Source organism: Bombus affinis, chromosome 4 (genome assembly GCF_024516045.1).
Source record: "Bombus affinis isolate iyBomAffi1 chromosome 4, iyBomAffi1.2, whole genome shotgun sequence".
NCBI classification, from domain to species: Eukaryota; Metazoa; Arthropoda; class Insecta; order Hymenoptera; family Apidae; genus Bombus; species Bombus affinis.
Window position 1 is genome coordinate 13,696,787 of NC_066347.1, and position 20,812 is coordinate 13,717,598.

Consider the following 20,812-nt stretch of genomic DNA (forward strand, 5'->3'; position numbering starts at 1 on the left):
CGCTGTGAAAATGCCCGGGTGGGAAAGGGTGGATCGGGGGTGGCGCGCAAGCGTCGTCGTGGTATCGACGCCTCGACTCCCGGGCCGAGGGAAAGAAGCGGACTCAGACGGTAGTAGTAAAGCCCAGCTCGGGTCGGCCGAGCGCAAATGTGCGCTCTACGTGCTGACAGCCGCGTTTCGTTCGAACTGGTCTCACCTGAGATCTCGTTCGCAGATCACGAACAGCGTGTCTCTGAAGAAAGTAGTCGAAGGACCCTCGAACCGGGCAGAGAGATGCGTCTGGCGTGACGGACGTCCGACGTACGGGAACCGTATACAGGAGAGGACGTCTCTCTACCACAGTGAACATCCCTCCGTTTCAGTGTGTGTCCGTCGCTCGGTTTCTCTCTCGCTCGCTCGGCTGTCTCGCTGGTTCTGTGTCTCTGCCTGTCTGTCTCTCTGTTACTCGTTGTTTGCGTCTCAGTCACGTACACACATACACATACGTATCGTCTCTCCCTCTTTGTCTCTCTCTCGACGTCGTCCCTCTGTCGGCCCATCGACAACGAGGGGATAAAAGTGGCGCGAGCACGGGCAGACCCAGCCGGAGACTGGCGGCGTCCGAGGCACTGGCGGAGCTGGTGCACGAGATCAGGATGAAATCGAGGAGGTACGTGGTTCGACGTTCTGTTCCGCCGATTAGTGCACACATCTCAGGCAAAGATGGTAGTGATTAGGTCACGCATCACCGTTCTACCGTATTCATAGTCACGATGATTAGGGATGCTGCGTGGACCGAATATCACATTTTCACTCTCCCTCTCCGTCGCTCTTCATTCATGTGCCGCCGCTTCTTCGCTCCGGCTGTTCACACTGTGCGTGCGCTAGCAGAGGCAGCCTGTCGCGCGCGCGACAGCCTCGCGACCACGATGTTCTGTACCAACGGCACGTCGTTGATTCGCAAGCCGTGTCTCGTCGTACCATGTTTTCCGAAAAAAGCCTCCAGGCGACTCTGGTTAGCGTCGAACGGCGGGAATTCGGAGAAGGTTAAGTCTCATTTGCATTTAAGACCACCTCACCCTCGAAGCTTCCTCCGTATCGTTATTCGATAGATAGAAAAAGAGAGAACGGTCGAATAACGAAATCATTCTTTCATCTGTAATCAAACGTGAATGGATATCTCCGAAAAGGAGATCCACGAGCACAATGCGTTGCGCTCCTTTGACGTTCCTTCTCGTTGTTGTTGCTCCATCATCCTCGTTTCTCACCCACTTTTCTCTTCGTTTCATTCTCTCTCTTTTTCTTTCTCCCAGTCGCACACTCGTCCATCCTCCGTTACTTTTCTATTTTATTCTTTTCTATCTCTGTTTGCCTCCGCTTCCTCTACTTCCTCTAACTGAACCCTTTCATCCCCCTTTTCACAGTGTGGCCCACGTTCGGCTTTCTTTGACGTACACCCGCACACACAGTCCCCGTCTTCGTACAGCACGTATACACGTACACAGAGGCGAACGCGCGCGCACGCACCGGCCGTTCGAAAATTGATGTCACGAGGCGAGGAGAGTGCGGAAGATACATAGATACACGTACATCGACGTCGGATGTACGTTGACTCGGGCCTATCTGTGTGCTCCTGTCAGCTTATCACGACATGCGCATCATTGGGCAAATATTCGGTTAACTAAACAAGGCAGGCCATCCCTCTCGTTATATACGTATCCATGTACCGTGTGCCGTGGTTATATCGTGGTTACACCGCGATATGACACGACGCTGGTTACACGGAGAGAAGCCAGCATCGCGACGAAGCCGAACGTTCGCTCGCAAACGTGCGTCGAGCTTGTTCCTGCTCCGATGATAATTGAAGAGCATATCCCCGGTAATAAGCCACCGACTCGTTTCTTTCTTCCCCTTTTTCCCCTCCCGCTTCTTCCGCCTCCTCCCTTTTTACCCCGTTCTCCGTTCATTCGCCTTTTTGCTGCTCGTTTTCTTCTTCACCGGTAGGCTGATGTCGTGAAACGACGTTGCTCGAATGCGGCGAACGAACGCAAACGAGCGTTCAATTGGAAATTAAATAATCGACTGGCTGAGGAAAAACGGTATCGCGTCGATTGTCGATGCACCGCGTTCAAGAGATTGAAACGTTCTCACGACGATGATTAAATAATCCAGAAATCGGTGAAAAAATTGGGTCATCTTCGTTGACGCGGATTCTAGGTATACTTCCGTGTCGTGGTTAGGCGACTCTTCGATGGCACTATCTCGGAGAACACTCGAAACAATTTCTTTCCCCTTGTATCTCGCTTATTTTCTATCTTCCTTTTCTTATCTCTATCCGTTACGATGATATTTGAGGTTGAAATGGAAACGATAAAGTTATCAGCACGCGGCGAAAGGACGATTTGAATGTTAAATAATAAGCAAGAAATTTTAATCTCTTTTTCACGGCTCTTTACTCTCATAGTTTAAAAGTAACCGAACACTTTAGTCGACTTGTATTAACAATATTTGTATTGGACTGAACCATATAAATTAATGCCGGATTGATAATTAAAAATGGCATTTGCTACCTTTTCGTGGAATTAGCTGACTCTAAATTTAAATCGTCTACTGACAGATAAAGCGATAATATGTTAGTATTTAATATACACCACTATATACATTTACTATTTCAATGTTACTATTTGCAAGTATGTGAATACTTTGGAATAACAGTATACGTAATAACATATCAGATATAAGTTATCGTGTATAATTTATCGATTTATCAATTTTCAATCTAAAGGGAAATTAAAGTTAGAGTAGATATTATAAATATTATAAGGCAAAGGTTTAGTTCAGTACGCATTTCTTCGTTCCTAGTTCTAACATTCTTCTCTTTTTTTATCTCCACCTTCCTATTTTCGTTCCGTTCTCCGCGTACCCTCTTCCGACGGAAGAAAAACGGTTCGTCCGATATTCTTGTCGTTCACCAGGGCCACACACTCGTTTATGCGCCGGTTGAAATGCGTTCACGGGAATAAAGAATATCGACGAACGAACGATCCCCTTGGGCCCGGAACTTTTCTCATTAATTGAAGCACTGTGTAAAAGCCGCCCGACCGAGGGCGTAATAACTTTTGCTATATAGGGTAAAATTCAGAAAGCGGGACGCTAGCCGAGCCGTAACGTGATTTAAAGGTTTAATAAAGTCAGCCACGTGGATTAATTCGCTTTCGGGCGGCGCGTGCACGGGAATGATTTGTGTAGCTTGATCAAAATCGCCGCGGGAATTGATTGCGTTCCATTTTCTGCAAATTGCCGGTTATCGTAAAGTCATTGAATATTTCTGCGCCCCTGAACGTTCAAACTGCAGAAGAATATGATAGAGCCATAATTTTCGAGCAGTTACGATCCTCGAGCCTCGGCAGAGGAACGCGCAAAAAATCATTATTTTGCTTTTCCCCTTTCTTATTTTTACGTTTGTGATTTAAAAAGGTGGGAAGTTTTCGGAGTACGTGTACATATTCAAACGATATGTGTGTAGAGTAAAAATGCTTTCTCATAAAAGACCACCTTCCATTTGATCGATATTCTTGCTCCTCATAAATGAAAATTAACCCTACGTAATTTTCTCGGCTTCTTGTTATCTGGTTGATCGGTTTAATAAAATCGCCGTTCGCGAATTACGACGTGATTAAGGAAAATTGCAATCGACTTCTCTGTGTGCGAAGCGCGGCTGATAAAATCACGTGGAACACGGTGTAGGTGTTATTTTGTTATAATCAGTGCAAATATCAAATGCAATTACGTTATATATAGTAACGTTAAACTGAATATTGGCCAAAAAGTAGAGTTCTGTTTCGAATTAGACGATGAAAAATGTCAAGCTTTCTTTGCCGAATTAAAATTGCACGATCCATTAATTAATTAATTGTGATTTATACGTTTAATGCTCATTGTTGACGTTCTCTTTACGGTATAAGCGAAAAGTAATTTCCTGTTTAGGTGCATTTTCGCTGTAGTAGTAACAAATATTGGAACGAGACAAAAAACTGATATTGTTGCACGATCCATTCAAAGTGGCTGTATATAATCCTCTGTAGAGACTTATTGAAGCGAAATTTCAAGTATAAATAAAATAATTCATTACTCGGTTATTTTTTGCTGACGATGACAACAAATATTGCGACAAAATTTATTATTATCAGTTCAAAGTCCGCTTCAGGAAAATGGCAACTTTCCAGTTAACAAGTTGTCTCCTGACTGTCGCTTGTCTTTTCTTCCGTGCCATTTACATTGAGATTCTCGTTAGTCTTGAAAATCTAAAGCGGCGAAGGTAAAGAATTCTTTGTACCTGCTTCTTTTAGTTTACTTTTGTGTACCTACTGTAGCTCTATCAGCAAGCTAAAAATAACGGTGCCTTTGAAAAATAACGTTGGTAATCAGCGTAGAGCAAAAATCTCCCTAAGATTTCGTAATCATAAAAATAACAATACAATCTGGCGGATAAATGCATGTGGAAAAAACCAGGCTAATGGATTTTTAATTATTAATACAATGGCGTTCAGTAATTATGCCATCTGTGTAGCAAATAACGAAAATACTGGCGCGATCCAACACGTGGCAACTTTTCATAAGGAGTTAAAACGACAGAATAATTGTTTTCTTTCGTGTTCTATACAGGACTTTGTTTTCCACTCGATTTACTTTGAAACGCAGGCGAGTGCACGTGCACTCGGCCAAGGTATGTTTTAAAAAATCTTGCTACAGAACCAACCAGTTGTCCCGTTTCTCGACCATTTCGCGAGTTGTTAAAAATATTACGTCTATTTTGCGTACCAAACTACATTTATGGAATTCGGAAATGCGCTACGAATTTCCGTTGACGTGAACCGAGTTTACCACTCTACAAACGTTCCAACCATTTTCTCCCTTAATTGGGTACACTTTCTTTACCATTCTTGGTTAAAAGAATACCGTTCTTCGCCACACAAGCTTCGCTGTTTCTCGTAACAAGCGCGCTCGACGAGTTTTCAAATTTAAATACGTCGAAAACGAAATCTGCTATGAAATAACGTTTTCCTCGGTTACTCTACAATTCCTATTTTGTCCAATTTAGATCATCTATAGGTATATTCTTCAAAGTATAATATTCGCGCGTTATTCCAGATCATCTGACATTTTCCAATATTTCTCTATCGTGCCTTCTATAAAATTTTTCAAAATAGTCTTTCCTTTATTCGGGGCTTGCTTTGCTTTAATTGCATGCTTTAATTACTCTTCTATATTATTATCAGTTAATTTTAAAACCCAAGCCACGAAGAATGTTAATTCTGGAAGCGGTGTTAAGCAAACGTTATTCGCAATCCAGACATTTCCAACTTATTCATTTTTTCCATCCAGACATCCACAGTTTGTAATTACGATTTCAAGAAATGTGCGTAGAAAGAAGAGAAGAAATAAATAATATCTATTATCGTAAACGCAAACGATATTGCAATAATATCTATCGTCTTATGAAAGAAGTTCATCAAAATGACACAATCTAATATTTAACACGAAAAATTCAAATTTATTCATTTTTATTCATCCGTATTCGAGTTTACTATTTTATGAAAGTGCTACAGAAATAAGAGAAGAAGCAAGGAGCCCTTCGTGATCGTGTTACGTACCGTCGAAGACCGCGGACGACAAGACGGTTACATGGCAACAGAGAAAATGGTAGAAAAGAGCAGACTCGAATTTCTAAATCCGAACGCTACGAGGTCGGGGCTTCGTTAAGCTCTGCATTTTTATGTAACTGACTTGACCGTCGTTGAATGTCGCGTATCGATGCACACGGAGATTTCTCCTTAGCTCGGACCTTCGTTAAAGATATTCGCCCGATTGCGTCGCGATTTAAGCGATCATTCATTATCGTTGTCCACGGTGTGTTGGTATTTTATCGATTATCGTCTCCAAATATACCGACGTTGCAAAAAACGGGAATGGCTTTTATGTTCAGGATTGACTGTAGATCACCTGTATCCGTTGAAAGCTAATCTGATAGAAAGCGAGATAACTGAACGAGAAGAACGTCCTGTAAGCGGATCTATTGTAACGCTTTCATCGAAGATACGAACTGTTTGCTTCGCTTATTTTTATTGTTGCATATAGTAGTTGTAGAGGCGAACATACTTTACTGCATTTTTATTTACGTTCACTCTTGAACGTTCCGTTCGGTAATTAAATAGATTCTTCTTACTATGCTACCTGAAAAACATATTACTTTGCTTGACAGTACGCGAGCTACTGTTCTCCATTTTCGAACGTATCGATCGCGATCGATCGAAAATTTAAAATTATTTTTTGAAATTTAATTTTAAATTTAATTTTAATTTTCAAAATTTAATTTTAAATCGAAAATTTAAAATTATTTTTTGAAATTTAAATTTAAATTAAATTTTGAAATTTAAATTTAAAATTAAATTTTGAAATTTAAATTTAAATTTTGAAATTTAAATTTAAAATTAAATTTTGAAATTTAAATTTAAAATTAAATTTTGAAATTTAAATTTAAATTTTGAAAATTAAATTTAAATTTTGAAATTTAAATTTAAATTTTGAAATTTAAGTTTAAATTTTGAAAATTAAGTTTAAATTTTGAAATTTAAATTTAAATTTTGAAAATTAAATTTAAATTTTGAAATTTAAATTTAAATTTTGAAATTTAAGTTTAAATTTTGAAATTTAAGTTTAAATTTTGAAAATTAAATTTAAATTTAAATTTAAAACTAAATTTCAAAAAATAATTTTAAAATTTAAATTTAAATTTAGAATTAAATTTTAGAAATTCTTCGAAACTATTCTCGTAATTGGGATCTGTAAAACCCTAGTCCTTTAAAACCCGAGTCTTAATTTTTGTGATAATTTGGAAAATTCGTTTTGCGAGGTGTTGACCAATGTGTGATTTAACACGTTGACTCTACGATCGCGCCGTCTGTAATGATCATCGATGTATCATCAATGTACGTATAATCCATAATAACATTTTTTATAAACTTCTAAACATTTCTATCTGCGTGATAAAATGAGCATACCAGTTACAGGTTAAATATCTTTTAATCTTCAGTTTATTTCTAGGACTAAATTTTTACAAAACGATCACTTTCTACGATAAACGCGAACTTTACGGCACATTATGCAACACGAAACTTTAGCTTTACGACGATTTGATTGACTTAGTCGAGAAACGTTTTGCGTATTCTAGGACGATGCTCGAGGGACTGATCGTCTCGTCAAGAAAGCATTTTCGAGGTTGGGCTGTCTCCTATCTATATGCGCTCACGGTTTACGAGGTGAGATTAATGATCGTCGCGTTAGTATCCGTGGCTAAATGTTGGTTTAGCGACGTTTATCTTTGAATTGAGAATTGCGGATATGGTGATTTTCTATAGTGTGTGCAAGAATGCGGTTTTGATGAGACAAGCGTACGCTAGTTGCACCTGCTACATCTGGAGAATCCCGTGAAGCTTGCGGTATCGAGACTCATTTAACGACGTTTATCTTGAGGTGGTCGATTGTGGGGATCATCCTGCGTAACATTTGTCTTCGCACGCTGTTTAAATAGAGATTAGGGGGGCATTAGTTGAATTTACTTTGCTTACCGTCCAGAATCTCCAGTGATATACCATAGCGACGATGAGATTTCTTTCAGTTTTCATAATAAACTATCGTGGAATAAGTTGTATTATAAACGTTTTAAGGAATTTATATCTCACGTCAGTGAAATATTTTGTCGATGATAATGTTCTGAACTGTCTTAGTATTTTGTATTTTTTATCTACAAAAAGACGATTGTTTTTTGAAATGACGCATGAAACTTAATATAGATTATAATAATCCTCGTATAAGTTTCTAATCCATAAATTATATTAAAACAATAGGTACGGAAGCACCAAGGCACGCTATGTGTCATACATTTCCGAACTTCTGCCAACAGTGTACAAACATACACGTTCCCTGAAAACGCTCTTCAAAACAACCAACTTCCTTCCCATGTTAAACAAGTCACAGGACGACAAGTCGAAAGCGAAATTAAAACTTCTCCGTCGTTCAAACAAACACTACCAAACAATAGTGAACCCTCGAATCTCCACCTACTTGGAAACAACGATCAATTCCTTCGTTAGCTCGACTCGTTTGGTTTGTTTTGCGTCGTCGGCGTTTAGTCGACGAAACGTGGCGAATAAAATATGTTCCGCTTTAATTCGGCGATAGTGGCCAGCCTACACGATGCTTCATAATACAGCCCTCCATTCAGGATAGACTCGGCTGAATTATGAATGGCGGTCGATATCAAGAGGGAGGACGCTTGTACTGACCATGCGAGTTTCACCTGGCTTACGTGGCCCTCGCAAGAATGTATATGAAAAAGAAACGACTATCGACGTTGGGATTGCGCCTCTTTTTACCTTCCCCACGCGACCGTTATTCCAGCAATCTACCCTTCAGAATACAATCAAACCGCCCTCCCCCCAAATATGTAAGCCGACCCTATGCTTAGAAACGGAGACTTCGTGTGCCTGTATAGAAGATAGTCTGGAATGAAATTTTCCGGTATAAACGCAATGTCGAGCAACGACTCGGAACGACGTCGTATATCAACAACGATGACGATGTGACTGCAAAGGATGTGTAACGTTGAGGAGGGATGTAATATTCTTACTGGTTGCGGTTATGGCCAACTATGAGTGAAAAATAGTGCGTGATGTCTCGTAGCGTTTCTTCTTCTGTTTCTTATTGTTCTTCTAGCGAAGAAGGACCCCTTTATTAAAATTTATCAGTGGATTATTGGAATACGGATGAGGTTTTATCGAAAACTGCAGGATATTTTTGTCGTCGTTTATTATTGGTAAATCTGTCTTCATCTTTGTGACTGTACCGATTGCCACAATGTCTTGATTACGTTATACTTGAAAGGAATCGAACGTTTCTAGCTTCAATGTACGTTGCGCTTATTCGTTCGATCGTTATCAGACCCGATATCTGATTCCAATTTGACTACAGTGAACCGCATTTCTTCGAAAAAACACCGTATCCACTTCAACTCAACGAATATTCACTTCCTTCTTTTTTTCCTCCAGCGTCTGATTAACACCGATGCACGAACGATAACTCGCTTCTTTTCCTCGATTCACCCATTTTTACATCTAATCGAATCGCGCTATTAAATACGAGATACGAAGATCATCGCGTGTCTTCAGATCGCAAAATGTCGAATATGGCAGCATTTCTCATAAATCTGCCGCGGGTCTCACGAATCAGAGTACTTCGTTATTCAGCTCGTCGTTCATCCTATCAGATCGTACGCATCGGTCACTTCACCGACATTACATCGTCATCGTTCTCGTCGCAGTCATCAACATTCTCCTATCGCACCTCGTGATACACCCGTAAATTAAAAACGAGGCGTCAGCTATTTCTACTCTCTGCTTGCAGCAATATAGCTATATCGATCCTCCGTCAAGATCGTCGAAGTTACGAGGTCGTTAGAGAAGGTACGTTCGTGTAAAGATCTCGGCGAAAGTTTGTCATTTGCTGGTGGAGGATTTGACAGCCCGCGACAGGGCAGGTCTCGAGGCGAAGAGAGGAGAAGGCAGGAAGCGGAGGTGAAACCAGGTATAAGCTACCAAGAAGGCCTAGCGCCTGGCTGTTTAGTGGCTGTTGACAAAGGCGGGGGGGGGGGTGACGGGTAACAGCACCTAAGGGCGGGTGGGGGGATGCAGCTCGAAAGGGTGGCGGCATGGAGGAGCCCTCGCTGGAGGCTCTCATGCAGGCGGGCCTCATCTTCGTGGTCAGTGTCGCCATCATCTTCTCGAATCTCCTCATCATCGCCACCTACCTTAATTTCCGTGGTAAGTGCTGTAACATGTTTCAACTAGACTGCGAATTCTTACACATTTATTAACACTATAATTACCAAATCTGTAATCCGTAAAATGATAGATTTTAGACGGGCTTTTTTTTCTTTTCGTTTTATGAATTGCATTAAAGAAACAAAAATATTATTGAATTATGTTATTACTATATGTATAAAAGTACAAGAGTCGTAGATGCATGGTTGGAGTAATATATTTGGAACGAATATTAGATATTCATCTTTTTATGTAATTTTACACAAAAAGACAACGTGCCTACCAAATATCACGAAAGTGACTTGTGTAAACATTTTGTTAAAGCATATTTCCAGTTTAAAATATGAAGGCAACGTAACAGGCTTAATCATCTACGAAAACGTCGTTATATATTTCTAAAATTGTTAATTCGTTAATATATCAGATGAAAACTGCGATGATTTTTTACTTGTCCGATAAAATATTAGAACGCTTTATTGCGTGCGCTTAAAAGAAATTTTTGCATATAATCAACTAAGTAACACGATGGCGATATTTAATCGTACTAGTATTTTATATATTTTATACGTGATTTCGTAATATTACCCTGGCAATCGGTGTTGCAATGACTTGTAGTTTCTTTGTCGCTGTGGGTTTTTCTTAATTGCCTCTCCCGGTGACCCTGTCGCCGCAGAACAACGAAAAAGCAATAAAAACTGTAACATTCGGTGAAACCCGACCGTTCGGTGATTCACACTCGAGGTAAATACAAATGAGAATCACACCGCATAGGTCCCTCCGAGGTGATAAACTACTACTTGCTATCTCTCGCTTCGGCGGACCTTCTTTGTGGTCTGCTGGTGGTTCCGCTCTCGGTGTATCCAGCGTTGGTACGACGATGGGTCTATGGGGACGTCGTGTGTCGTCTCGTTGGCTATTTGGAGGTTACTCTCTGGGCGGTATCTGTTTACACCTTCATGTGGATTTCTGTGGATCGGTATTTGGCCATCAGGTACGTAAAATCCAATCGTAAAATATTTTCTTTCCGTATCGACTGATAAAATGTAAATAAATCTAGAAATCTGTAAGATCTAGAAATATTAGGGAATTGTTTAATAAGTTTTAACTTTGCAACTTTTCTCTCTCTTTTTTTTTTATTAGTATTCTTTAAAACGACAAGTAGCATTTGAGAAGAGTATCGGATAAATAACTTTAACTTTTGATGTTCGTCTGATATTCAAAATGCTGGATATAACGATGAAAGTTTTTACATCTTCTCTACGTGTAGAACTTAATACATATATATACCTTGAGTACACGATCAGATGGTAGGTTTTGTATCCTTAGATATATATACAGTTGAAAGTATATAAATTCAAGTTCACAGTATACATATCAACGAGAAGAATACGACGGACGATAATCTTGATATTCCTTATAATCTACAATAGCTTTATCGTTTATTAGCCTAACAGATTCGTAACGCAGTAATATAGGTCTAAGATGGAGCGATAACCGATGTCAAGATTATAGGTAAACTAAAATCTAGACAACCTTCAACAACATTTCTAATTCATTTCGCCTACATCTTCGATCAACAACTTACATTGCACCAGTTACTATTGTACATATATAATAATTGTCCACTTACATTATTCGTTGGAACGCAAATTCTGTATCCTCGACCTTTCATTTCTCTATCACACACTCAATTGTAACCTCTAACTTTTCGATCTACACTCATGTTCATAAGTATCAGGATACTCATTACGACAAGTAGGCGAAACCTAAATAGTTATTAGAAACTTTATTTTGTTCGAAATTTTGCAGTATAAAAAATCTGTTGTATGTCAAATATATAAATATCATCAATTATAGATTGAAAGTTAATTAAAAATCATGAATTGGACGATGGCACTATAATTTATTATTAATTAATATGTATTAGTACATTATTTTTCATTTTACTTGTTATTTTTCGATTCCATGCATTCGGGAGCCAGATTCAAATTTCACGAAATCTTTCTCTTTCCTATTTAATATGTTAAACATTTTCTCGATAAAATCTCAAACATCGTATTAATATACTACTAATTCGTTACTGATAATTCTTATCACTCTTGCAAATTACTTTGACAGATTTTTCTCCGTATTCTAAATCTTCGCCCTGCATGAATAAATAATTTTAGTCGATTAATCATTTCCCTAATAACCTGGGACAATTATCACGGTTTATGCGAGATCTGCAGATATCCCGATACTTATGAACACAAATAGAATGTACTGAAACGTTTTAACTTCTCAAAGCATAACTTTACAGGTTACGAAAGTTTAGCTTGAAACGTTTTCCATTCGTACGAGTATTAACTAACAAAACGATTCGGTTTCACAGGAAACCATTGCGATACGAGACCGTGCAGACGAAGACCCGATGCCAGTGCTGGATGGTCTTCACGTGGATCAGCGTGGCGATGATGTGCTGTCCGCCCCTTCTAGGTTTCCAAAAGCCGATTTTCGACCGGGAGGCGTTCATCTGTATGCTCGATTGGGGCAACATGGCTGCTTACACCATCACACTGTCGATCCTCGTGCTAGGCCCATCGGTCATCACCATCGTCTACACCTATTGCTACATCTTCACGATGATGAGACGACTAAAATCCGGCGTACTGATTCACGACAAGGAGTACGCGACAGCGCTCTCGGAAAACTTGAGCAATCCGAGTCATATCATGTCCTTTGTCCTGGTGATGACTTTTTGGGTGTCCTGGGCACCGTATGCCGGTCTCCGGATATACGCTGTCGTTAACGGACCGCCGCAGGTAATTTAAATGTCGCACTCTCTTTCTCTCTCTCTCTCTCTCTCTCTCTCTCTCTCTCTCTCTCTCTCTCTCTCTCTCTCTCTCTCTCTCTCTCTCTCTCTCTCTCTCTCTTTCTGTGTGAATGCAACGAAATATAGGGGAAAGGTCAGTCTCGACGTGTTCATACGAGACATTGTGAATTTCGTCTCGCTTTTAGATGTTTCGAGAATTATAGCTTGCCTTTAAATACAGAGTTTTAGAATAAAGGTTTCGCGTTATATCCATCTCTTTTTATGTATGTTGGTCTTTTTTTCACGCAGTCTGTATGTTTTTTTGCATCGTAAAGAGAGGTGAAAATAATATTTTTGGCTTTAATTAAAGCTCAGGTTTCGTTAACACGTTCGTTGCTAATGATGCACACGTTACATCAATTCTATCGTTTTATTTAAATTCGACGCAATTCTACCAGAGTAATTATTGGGTTTCTGAGTTTGTGCGTTTCGAGAGGAAGAATTCTCAGCGTTTATCGAATAATATTGCTCGCTCTTTTCGTTCTCGTATAACGAGCTCTCGATATAACACGACGCAGACTTTTGCCTTGTAAGGAAGACCTCTATCGCGATATTTAAATTACTTTTGCAATTCACAGATGTTAATGTTTACGCTGCAGGTGCCGTTTCTTCATTTCGCAGTAGTGTGGTTGGGGGTGACGAACAGTTTCTGGAAAGCGGTGGTCCTTGGTACCCTGAGCCCGCAGTTTCGACTAGCGGCTCGTGTGCTCTGTCTGACGTTGTGCTGCCGGCACAGACGACTTCCGCCGGAGCTGCTCGGCCTCGACGACGACGATTAAAAGCCAAACGCCTACGAGAACAAGAGGGGAAACGCTTTCCTTTTGCGCGCGAGCGTTCTACAACACGCGCCCCATTCTTAGAGCATCGCTTTTCATCTCTCGGTATTCGAGGTCGTTTCTTGCATCCGCCACCGTTCTCTCGGAGTCTCCTTCCAAGGCTGAGACTGAGATTCTTTGTTCCGAAAAGCGCTACCACGACGTCCGACGAGTAAGACGCGCGATCAATCTGGTCGCGTCTCAAAATGCGGAATAAATTTCAGGGAACTGGTAAAAAAGAAATGATTTTTCACCAACGAACTTCTTCGATAAGCGCCAAAGAAGAATACTTCCTTCTCAGTCACTTTTTCTTTGCAAATGATCGTTCCTTAGAGTCCCTGGATATTTATCCGATCCATTTATTTTCCGTTTCCGCGATTCGATTGAGACTATTGCTTTCTGCGCCACAGGAGACGATTTATTCCTAGCCGAGCACGATTGATCGGCCAAGTACAATAAAGTGAATCTCTCCGTAAGATCAACGAGCAATCAAGCGTCACGATAATAAACCAAAACCTCCAAGACTATGATTTTTGCTAACTGAATTACCTTTTACCGTTAAATCAGTTCGTCTCGACGCAAACCGTCGAACCGCGTGTAATTAAGAACTTAACAAACCGTTATGACGATTAGAGAAAAAGATGTTAAGAAAATTAATATGTCGAAAAAACGAGAAACGTGTCTGACAGAGACACGTGGTCGCTTCTTCGTCGGAACACTTATTCGAATTATTTAAAGAAACAGCGTAAACTATTAGGGTATTGCTTTTTCTATACGATTTCGATTTAAATATAATCGATTATACGTATATACACATATATACATATACAGATGTGTACGTGTCTGTTATTAAAAGAATCCACGTTATCGACAAAACGTGGGAACGAGCGTGGTGTAAGGCCGAAAGAAAGAATCGAAGCTCAGTGTGGGGCGCGTTTGTCGCGCGATCAAGATTCTCGAAAGGGACGCGATCCTCGTGGACGAATCGTCGATCGAACATTCACAACGGACGACATCCTGTTCGTTTTGGCGACGGTTCGCTCGACGCTGATCGTTACAGTCCGGATTAATTAAATCGGAGACGCCCTGTTTATCTACTTTTTGCTTTTTTCCTTCTCGAAGAACGCTCTGGAAAGTCGACGAAACGCGGAGAGCTGTCTCGCGCGTTCCTTTCCTCTCGCTGGTTTCAGAAGAGCGTTCTCGGAAAACTAATCGTTGCCTATATCTACGTGGTAAGATCACGCTCAATTATCTTATCACACAATTATCTTAGCGAGTCGCGATAAAATAACGTGTAAAAGTATAACACGAGGACGAGCGAGGAGTCGCTTGCGATCGCGTAGCATTCTGCGCGATTACGAAACTAAAATCGATCGAAGGGGGATGCGAAGGGAAGACGATCAAGCAGGCGAACACAAAATACAAGAGAACACTAGGTCAATTAACGGAGATGCCTCTACGAATGCGACGCCGCGTCAATCTGCGCGCCCGTAGAACGCCAATGTGAAACGAAAACTCGCGGACGGGATTTCGATCGCGACGGTTATACGCTTTTTTTAACGCGCTTCCTCCTCTACTCGGCCACGCGATCGAGCTCCCTTCCACTCTCTCTTTCTCGTTTTTAATCAAACTTGAGCTGGCACGTTTTGCTTTTTCTTCTCTTTCGAATTTCTTCTCTTACGCCTAGTTATTAAATTCTCTTGGAAGTTTCTGTGCTTTTCATTTAGTACGAACATAATTCCATCAAAATCGAACGTTTTTATTTAAAGTAACTTTCATAATTATTATCGAATTGTCGCAGAAAATATTTCCAAGTACCTCCTTTTTATTCTAATATTTCCTTCGGTTTGAACGAATTGGAAGCTTCTATTTGCTCGCTTCTTCAGGTACATTACACGACACAGCTGATATCTCCGTCGTTTGTACGTGATTTTTAGCAGTTCTTGCTTTGGCGGAAGGCAAACCTCCTTGTTGGACAAGAAAACGAATGGGAAGATTCTATTCGCTGGATTGTGAGTCGTTTTACAGCGCGATTCTAGATCTGCTTCTGAAAGTGAAGGACTCGCGGAGTTGGAAACTCGATTATCGAGCGTGAAACTGAAGCAGGGACGTGTTTCCATCATACGGGATCGAATTTCAATTAAAATGGTAATCAAACTTTCACCAACGGCGCGTTACGAAATTCTGGCCACCGACGGAAGCAATAAATGCGCGAGATTAATTGAATGGAAGTACAAGAAACTGCGAGAGAACTGTGAACACGGGCTGAAGGAAGCAACGTCGTTATATAGTTGTCGGATCGTAGATCGTGTTAAAGTTAAATCGCCATTATTCCATTTTCCGGTCAAACCGTCGCGTCATGGGCCGTCCGCTGCGAAAATCTAATTTAAAACTCGGCCCCGTTTCTTACTCAAAGGGAAATCGGCCGACATAAAACGCAACGCGATCCAATCGGGCAAAAACTTGGCGAAAACCGTTTCTCGTGGGTGGAGAGAAAGCAACGGCTATTAATAAAACGCGAGATTCATTTATATACCTGGCCATTTCTATAGCGAATAAAGTCCACTGTTTGAGTACCGCGGTTACGAATGTTTCACGGCTCCGCAGCTTTTATATAATGGAACTTCCCGCGACGTTTCCGTCATGGCGATATTTATGCCTCGACAGTGTGCGTGTTTCACGTAATTGGCGATGAAAATGTGCGTGTAATTAACCGTTTCGTTAAGCAGGATATCGCGGATATCTTACGACGGTTTAAATTGAATTCAGAAATGAATTGTATATCGAGGAGAGTAATTTGACGCAGGTAGAAGTTCCGCCCTTTTAATTTCGTATCTTATTTGCATATTCTTTAGCTGGTCTACAGTGGCGATATTTAATCGTTGAAAAGGATGAATATATGAAAAAAGAGGGAATAAAATTCGAAACACTTGGATCGAAGAACGACGTGTCGCTCGAAAGTTAATTAGCGTCGCTTAAAATTTACAGGCTATTCATCGATTCCTATGTATGTATGTTCCCAAGGTTTAGAATGGTCTCAGAAGCAGATATAGCATCGGTTGAATAGTAAGTTTTTATTACGCGTCTGATCGTACAGCGAAGGAAGAAGGATTATGCATTGAATTACACGTTTCGTACCTACTTCGTACAAATTATCTGAATTTTAACAAGTACGAGAAACGAAACTAAAGAAAAAAGAGAAAGCGAAAGAGAGAGAGAGAGAGAGAGAAAAAAAAAGCACAGCAAAATATTGTTCCCGCTACGCTGCAAAAAGCGATGCTCACGCGCAAGCAAGTGGGCAAGATCCTGAGATTTCTTGAATGGTGAACGTTAACCCTTTAAAGAAGAAATCCAATACGCAAATCGGTGTCTAGAAAGTCTCAGCTTCTACTCTATTTTTTACTCTAGACTTCGTGTTTTATTAAACTATAAGGCTCTTCTAATAAATAAATCGTAAGCGGACGCCCCGATCGGGGCTACGAATACCATTAGATGCGCGACGGTAATTTATCGTGCCATTTTGATATACCAAGCTATAAGTTAAAGGGTTAAGGTGCCCGGAAGTGCTCTGAAAACGCAGATGTTAAGGTGCGGAGCGTCGAAACGTTCTTTCGATAATTTACCATCGCTGATGCGTCACATTGATCGAATTATTAAACGGAATTATGGCCATTGTTCGATGGAATGAGAAATTTATCGTTGAAACGAATCGAAAATAACGAGAGTACGGTTCGACGATGTTCTCTGATGTTAAGATGTCTTAACTATAGAACCGAATCAAAGCAAATTTTGGGCTACGTTATAGTTGAAACTTTAGCTATGTAAAACAGCACCCCGGCTAAAATGCAACAAGATAAAAAGCGACGCGACGCCAATCTCTTTGTTAATTGCCGGCTCGTTCATCGTTCGACGATTGTTCGACAAATTTTAACGATTGTTATGCGACGTGTATCGTCGTTAATTGTTTACCACGAACGAGCAACGTGTCATGCGAGTTATTTACCAGTGCGATGAGTCACGGTATCGATATTCACCGTTCTTCCAAGTATATCTGTTGCGAACAACACCGATGAATCCTAATTAAGATTTACCCTAAGATACACACGTCCATCCCTGTCTGAAGATGAAAAGCACTTGCGAATTTTTACCTGTTCACGACAACGAAGTATTTTTCGAACGAACTCGCTTCGTTTGCACTTCATTCGAATGCTTTGTATAACTCGCGAAGTCAAAGCAATAATAAGCGGTACGATACAGTGTTGATTTAACGCAGCTAAATGATTAATTCCTTTCTAACGATGATTCGCAAATGAGTTAAGGAGGTAATCGTGAAAGAGGGTACCGTCACCCGTCGTATTGTGAATAATTCCAATAAAATTGATTGAACAAAAACGCAACAGTTTTGTCTGTGTTTCGTTTCTTTTTCGTTTCGCGAGATGTTTTTATTCCTGTGTAATGTTTCCGCAAATTCTTTAGCCGGGGTTGATCGTGGCGCATAAATGAAAAAAAAAATGAAAGAAAAAAAGAACGAAGAAAGTGTTATGATTTTGCTTCGAATGTCTCTTCTTGTATGTGTGTACATATTAGATCGCGCATGCCACGATTCTTTCGTCCAGATCCATCGTTACACGCTTTAAACTTTTACGATGCAACGTCTCGGGTGCACGCCGACACAGGGATGAGCGGCCCGCTTGGCCCGGATGAATGTTTCTTCCGCGATCAGGCAATTCCATCGAGTAGCCGCCGTATCCATCTTCATGGTGTCGATAGAGATTCATTTGGTAAAAAGAATTTTGCAAATTCTAAACTGCTTTCAAATGGGTTTTGTGACGGTGAAGTTCTTTTGCTTTTTGGAAGAACGTTCGATGTAATTGTTTAGGCGTTATTTTAACGTGAAATGACTACTTGAGCTGGGATAATGCTTATAATATTTATTTGAACGTATCATTATGTTAAGCGTGTTTGTTATTTCATTTACGAAACGTTTATGAATCTTAATGTACTTAAAATTCTATTATACTTCTATTACGTATAAGATGAAGTTAAGGGTAGGTTTCCCAAACCTCTTACTCAGCTCGACAATATCTCTTTTTCGTATCAACTTTGCTAGACTTATTCCTAATATTCACTTTCTTATCAAAAAAAAAAAAAAAAATAAATTGGATAATATGTGAACTTTTAAATCAAAGCTATCTTAATAACGAATGAAATAATCCGTTTCATTAAAATATATTTTTTATTGAAATAATTATTTCAACATAGTATAGACTGTATTTAACATTTGTATGCGATATCTATCAAATGTTCTTCTTAACAATTATTTTGAATAGCAAACGGCTCTTTGAAACGTAAGATTTCAACAGTAGGACGCGCCCTCCCTAAAGCAGAATTTGATTACTTCGTAATGCCAGACAAGAGGAGAATGAGCAAAGCGATGGTCGCTTGAAACATTTATCAAACGAGAACACCAGTCGAAATACCAGCTTTCGGGCGTGTTCCATCAAAGCCGGCGTGCCACCCACGTTAGCGTGCATCCGCGAAACCGCCAAACCGAGCAGTATTAAATTCCTCAGCGATAACGAGATTCTAAATACTTTAAAGTCGCTCAAAGAGAAGGAAAGAACGAGAACGAAGCGGTGGAAGGGAATAAATCAAGCATACGGAACTGGATGAAACAAAAGGAGGAGAAAAAGAAAGAGGTAACGGTACCTGCATCTGAAAAAGGAAGATCGGAGCGTTGCTTCTTTTTCTCATTTCTTTCTCCTCTATCTTTCTTTCCTTTTTTTCTTTTCTTTTCCTCGTCTTATGATAAAAGCAACGCGGATAAAAATAACGACGAACTGAGAACGAGACGAGGATGAAAGGAAAACGCGAGATTGGTCCCTGGCAGTTTTCCGGGCGGCCTTCGTTATTAACGATTAATTACATTTTTGTACCTAGCTGCTAGTTTTGTACTAGTTTTGTAACGTACCTCACCACCGGACGTGCTGTTATTGCATATTTTAAGTGGTTGTTAAAACGGAAGGTTGATCGATCACCCACGAATGTCCGGCGTCATAATGTGATTGTGTACGATCGATGATCGTCGCGATGCTAAACCCACGCTGCCTTGTGTGATAAACATGACATTGGGACCTCGCGAATATTTCATTTTCATTCCGAAAGTTTTGACAGAGAAGCGAGTTTTCAACTATAGACGCTCGAAACGGTCGATAGTTGCACGTTTCTTCGACCTCCATGAAACGGCTTGACGTGAAATACGAGGAAACTCGTCGATTGCGATGATCCATTGAAACTCGCTTTCTCTCTCTCTCTCTCTCTCTCTCTCGCTTTCCGTCTAAGTTGTCCTTTGAAACGATATATTTCTCTTCTGTTCGATTTCTGTTCGAGTAATTGGAATAAACGAAACGGAATAAAAAAGTAAGAATATTTGGTCGATACATTGGATCGTGATTATCACACGAGACATACAGGTTGCAAAGTACAATAGTATCTTGAGGTTTCACCTGACAGGCCGAGAGTGCTTTAAAGAGTCATTTCAGCGCTGCAAATGAAACATCTGAAAAGTGATAATAAAAGGTAAAGAAAAAAGAGAAGAAGCATTCTCGCTAATTAATATCCATTTATCGTTACGATAATCTATATATCTAGAACGAAAGAAGTAACTGGTTTGCGAATTTATCGATTCTAAAAATGTTCTATTTGATCGCTGAAATACTCGATCTTGCGCGCAAGCAATCAAAAACACGAATTAACTCGCAAGAAAAACTCGTTGTTAGGATGCAAGCATGCGTTTTATTCACGCTTTGCCTGTTGTCTCGTTCAATGTTTAGATCGATCGATTTTTTCCACGCGTATCAACGAGCGCTTTCGTTAAATAAAAAGGAGAAGATGTTGCGATCGTGCGTGTTGTCAACGAAGCGTTTAATTTCGCGTGCTTTCATCCTGCATGCGTTGATAATTTGCGATCAGGACGCAGGAAACTCGAATCACGGTGGATTCTACGGTGCGATTCTAGTTGTCCGAGCGCAATGACGGGTGTACTACATACGTCGTAATACGAATTCGACGATAACGGTACAATATTAACGATTATTGTCCTAGCGCCATAGAATAGTAAGATGATATTCCAATAATAAATGGCGAGATCGTAGATATCGCAAATTTCACTCGATACACGACTCGGTATAACGCTTTGTATTCATTTATTCCAATATCCTTAACAAGCATCGATTACGCGATTACTGAGATTTTGATTGCGAAATTCGCTCAAATTAACGAGGACTTGT

At 40.2% G+C, this 20,812-nt stretch overlaps 1 protein-coding gene across 1 annotated transcript; it reads left to right on the plus strand.

Annotated features, from left to right (window-relative positions):
- Positions 1 to 98: 98 nt before the first annotated feature.
- LOC126915128 (beta-2 adrenergic receptor) lies at positions 99 to 20,697 on the plus strand. The gene is made up of 5 exons (XM_050719556.1): positions 99 to 649; positions 9,442 to 9,857; positions 10,629 to 10,848; positions 12,229 to 12,658; positions 13,308 to 20,697. Exons 2-5 carry the CDS (start codon positions 9,746 to 9,748, stop codon positions 13,485 to 13,487), a joined length of 942 nt encoding a protein of 313 aa, XP_050575513.1. The 5' UTR covers positions 99 to 649; positions 9,442 to 9,745; the 3' UTR covers positions 13,488 to 20,697.
- Positions 20,698 to 20,812: the final 115 nt, after the last annotated feature.

Coding starts and splice junctions, on each gene's coding strand:
- LOC126915128 (XM_050719556.1), top strand. CDS start 9,746: ATGGAGGAGCCCTCGCTGGAGGCTCTCATGCAGGCGGGCCTCATCTTC. Junction 9,858..10,628: donor CACCTACCTTAATTTCCGTG/GTAAGTGCTGTA, acceptor CACACCGCATAG/GTCCCTCCGAGGTGATAAAC. Junction 12,659..13,307: donor TCGTTAACGGACCGCCGCAG/GTAATTTAAATG, acceptor TTTACGCTGCAG/GTGCCGTTTCTTCATTTCGC.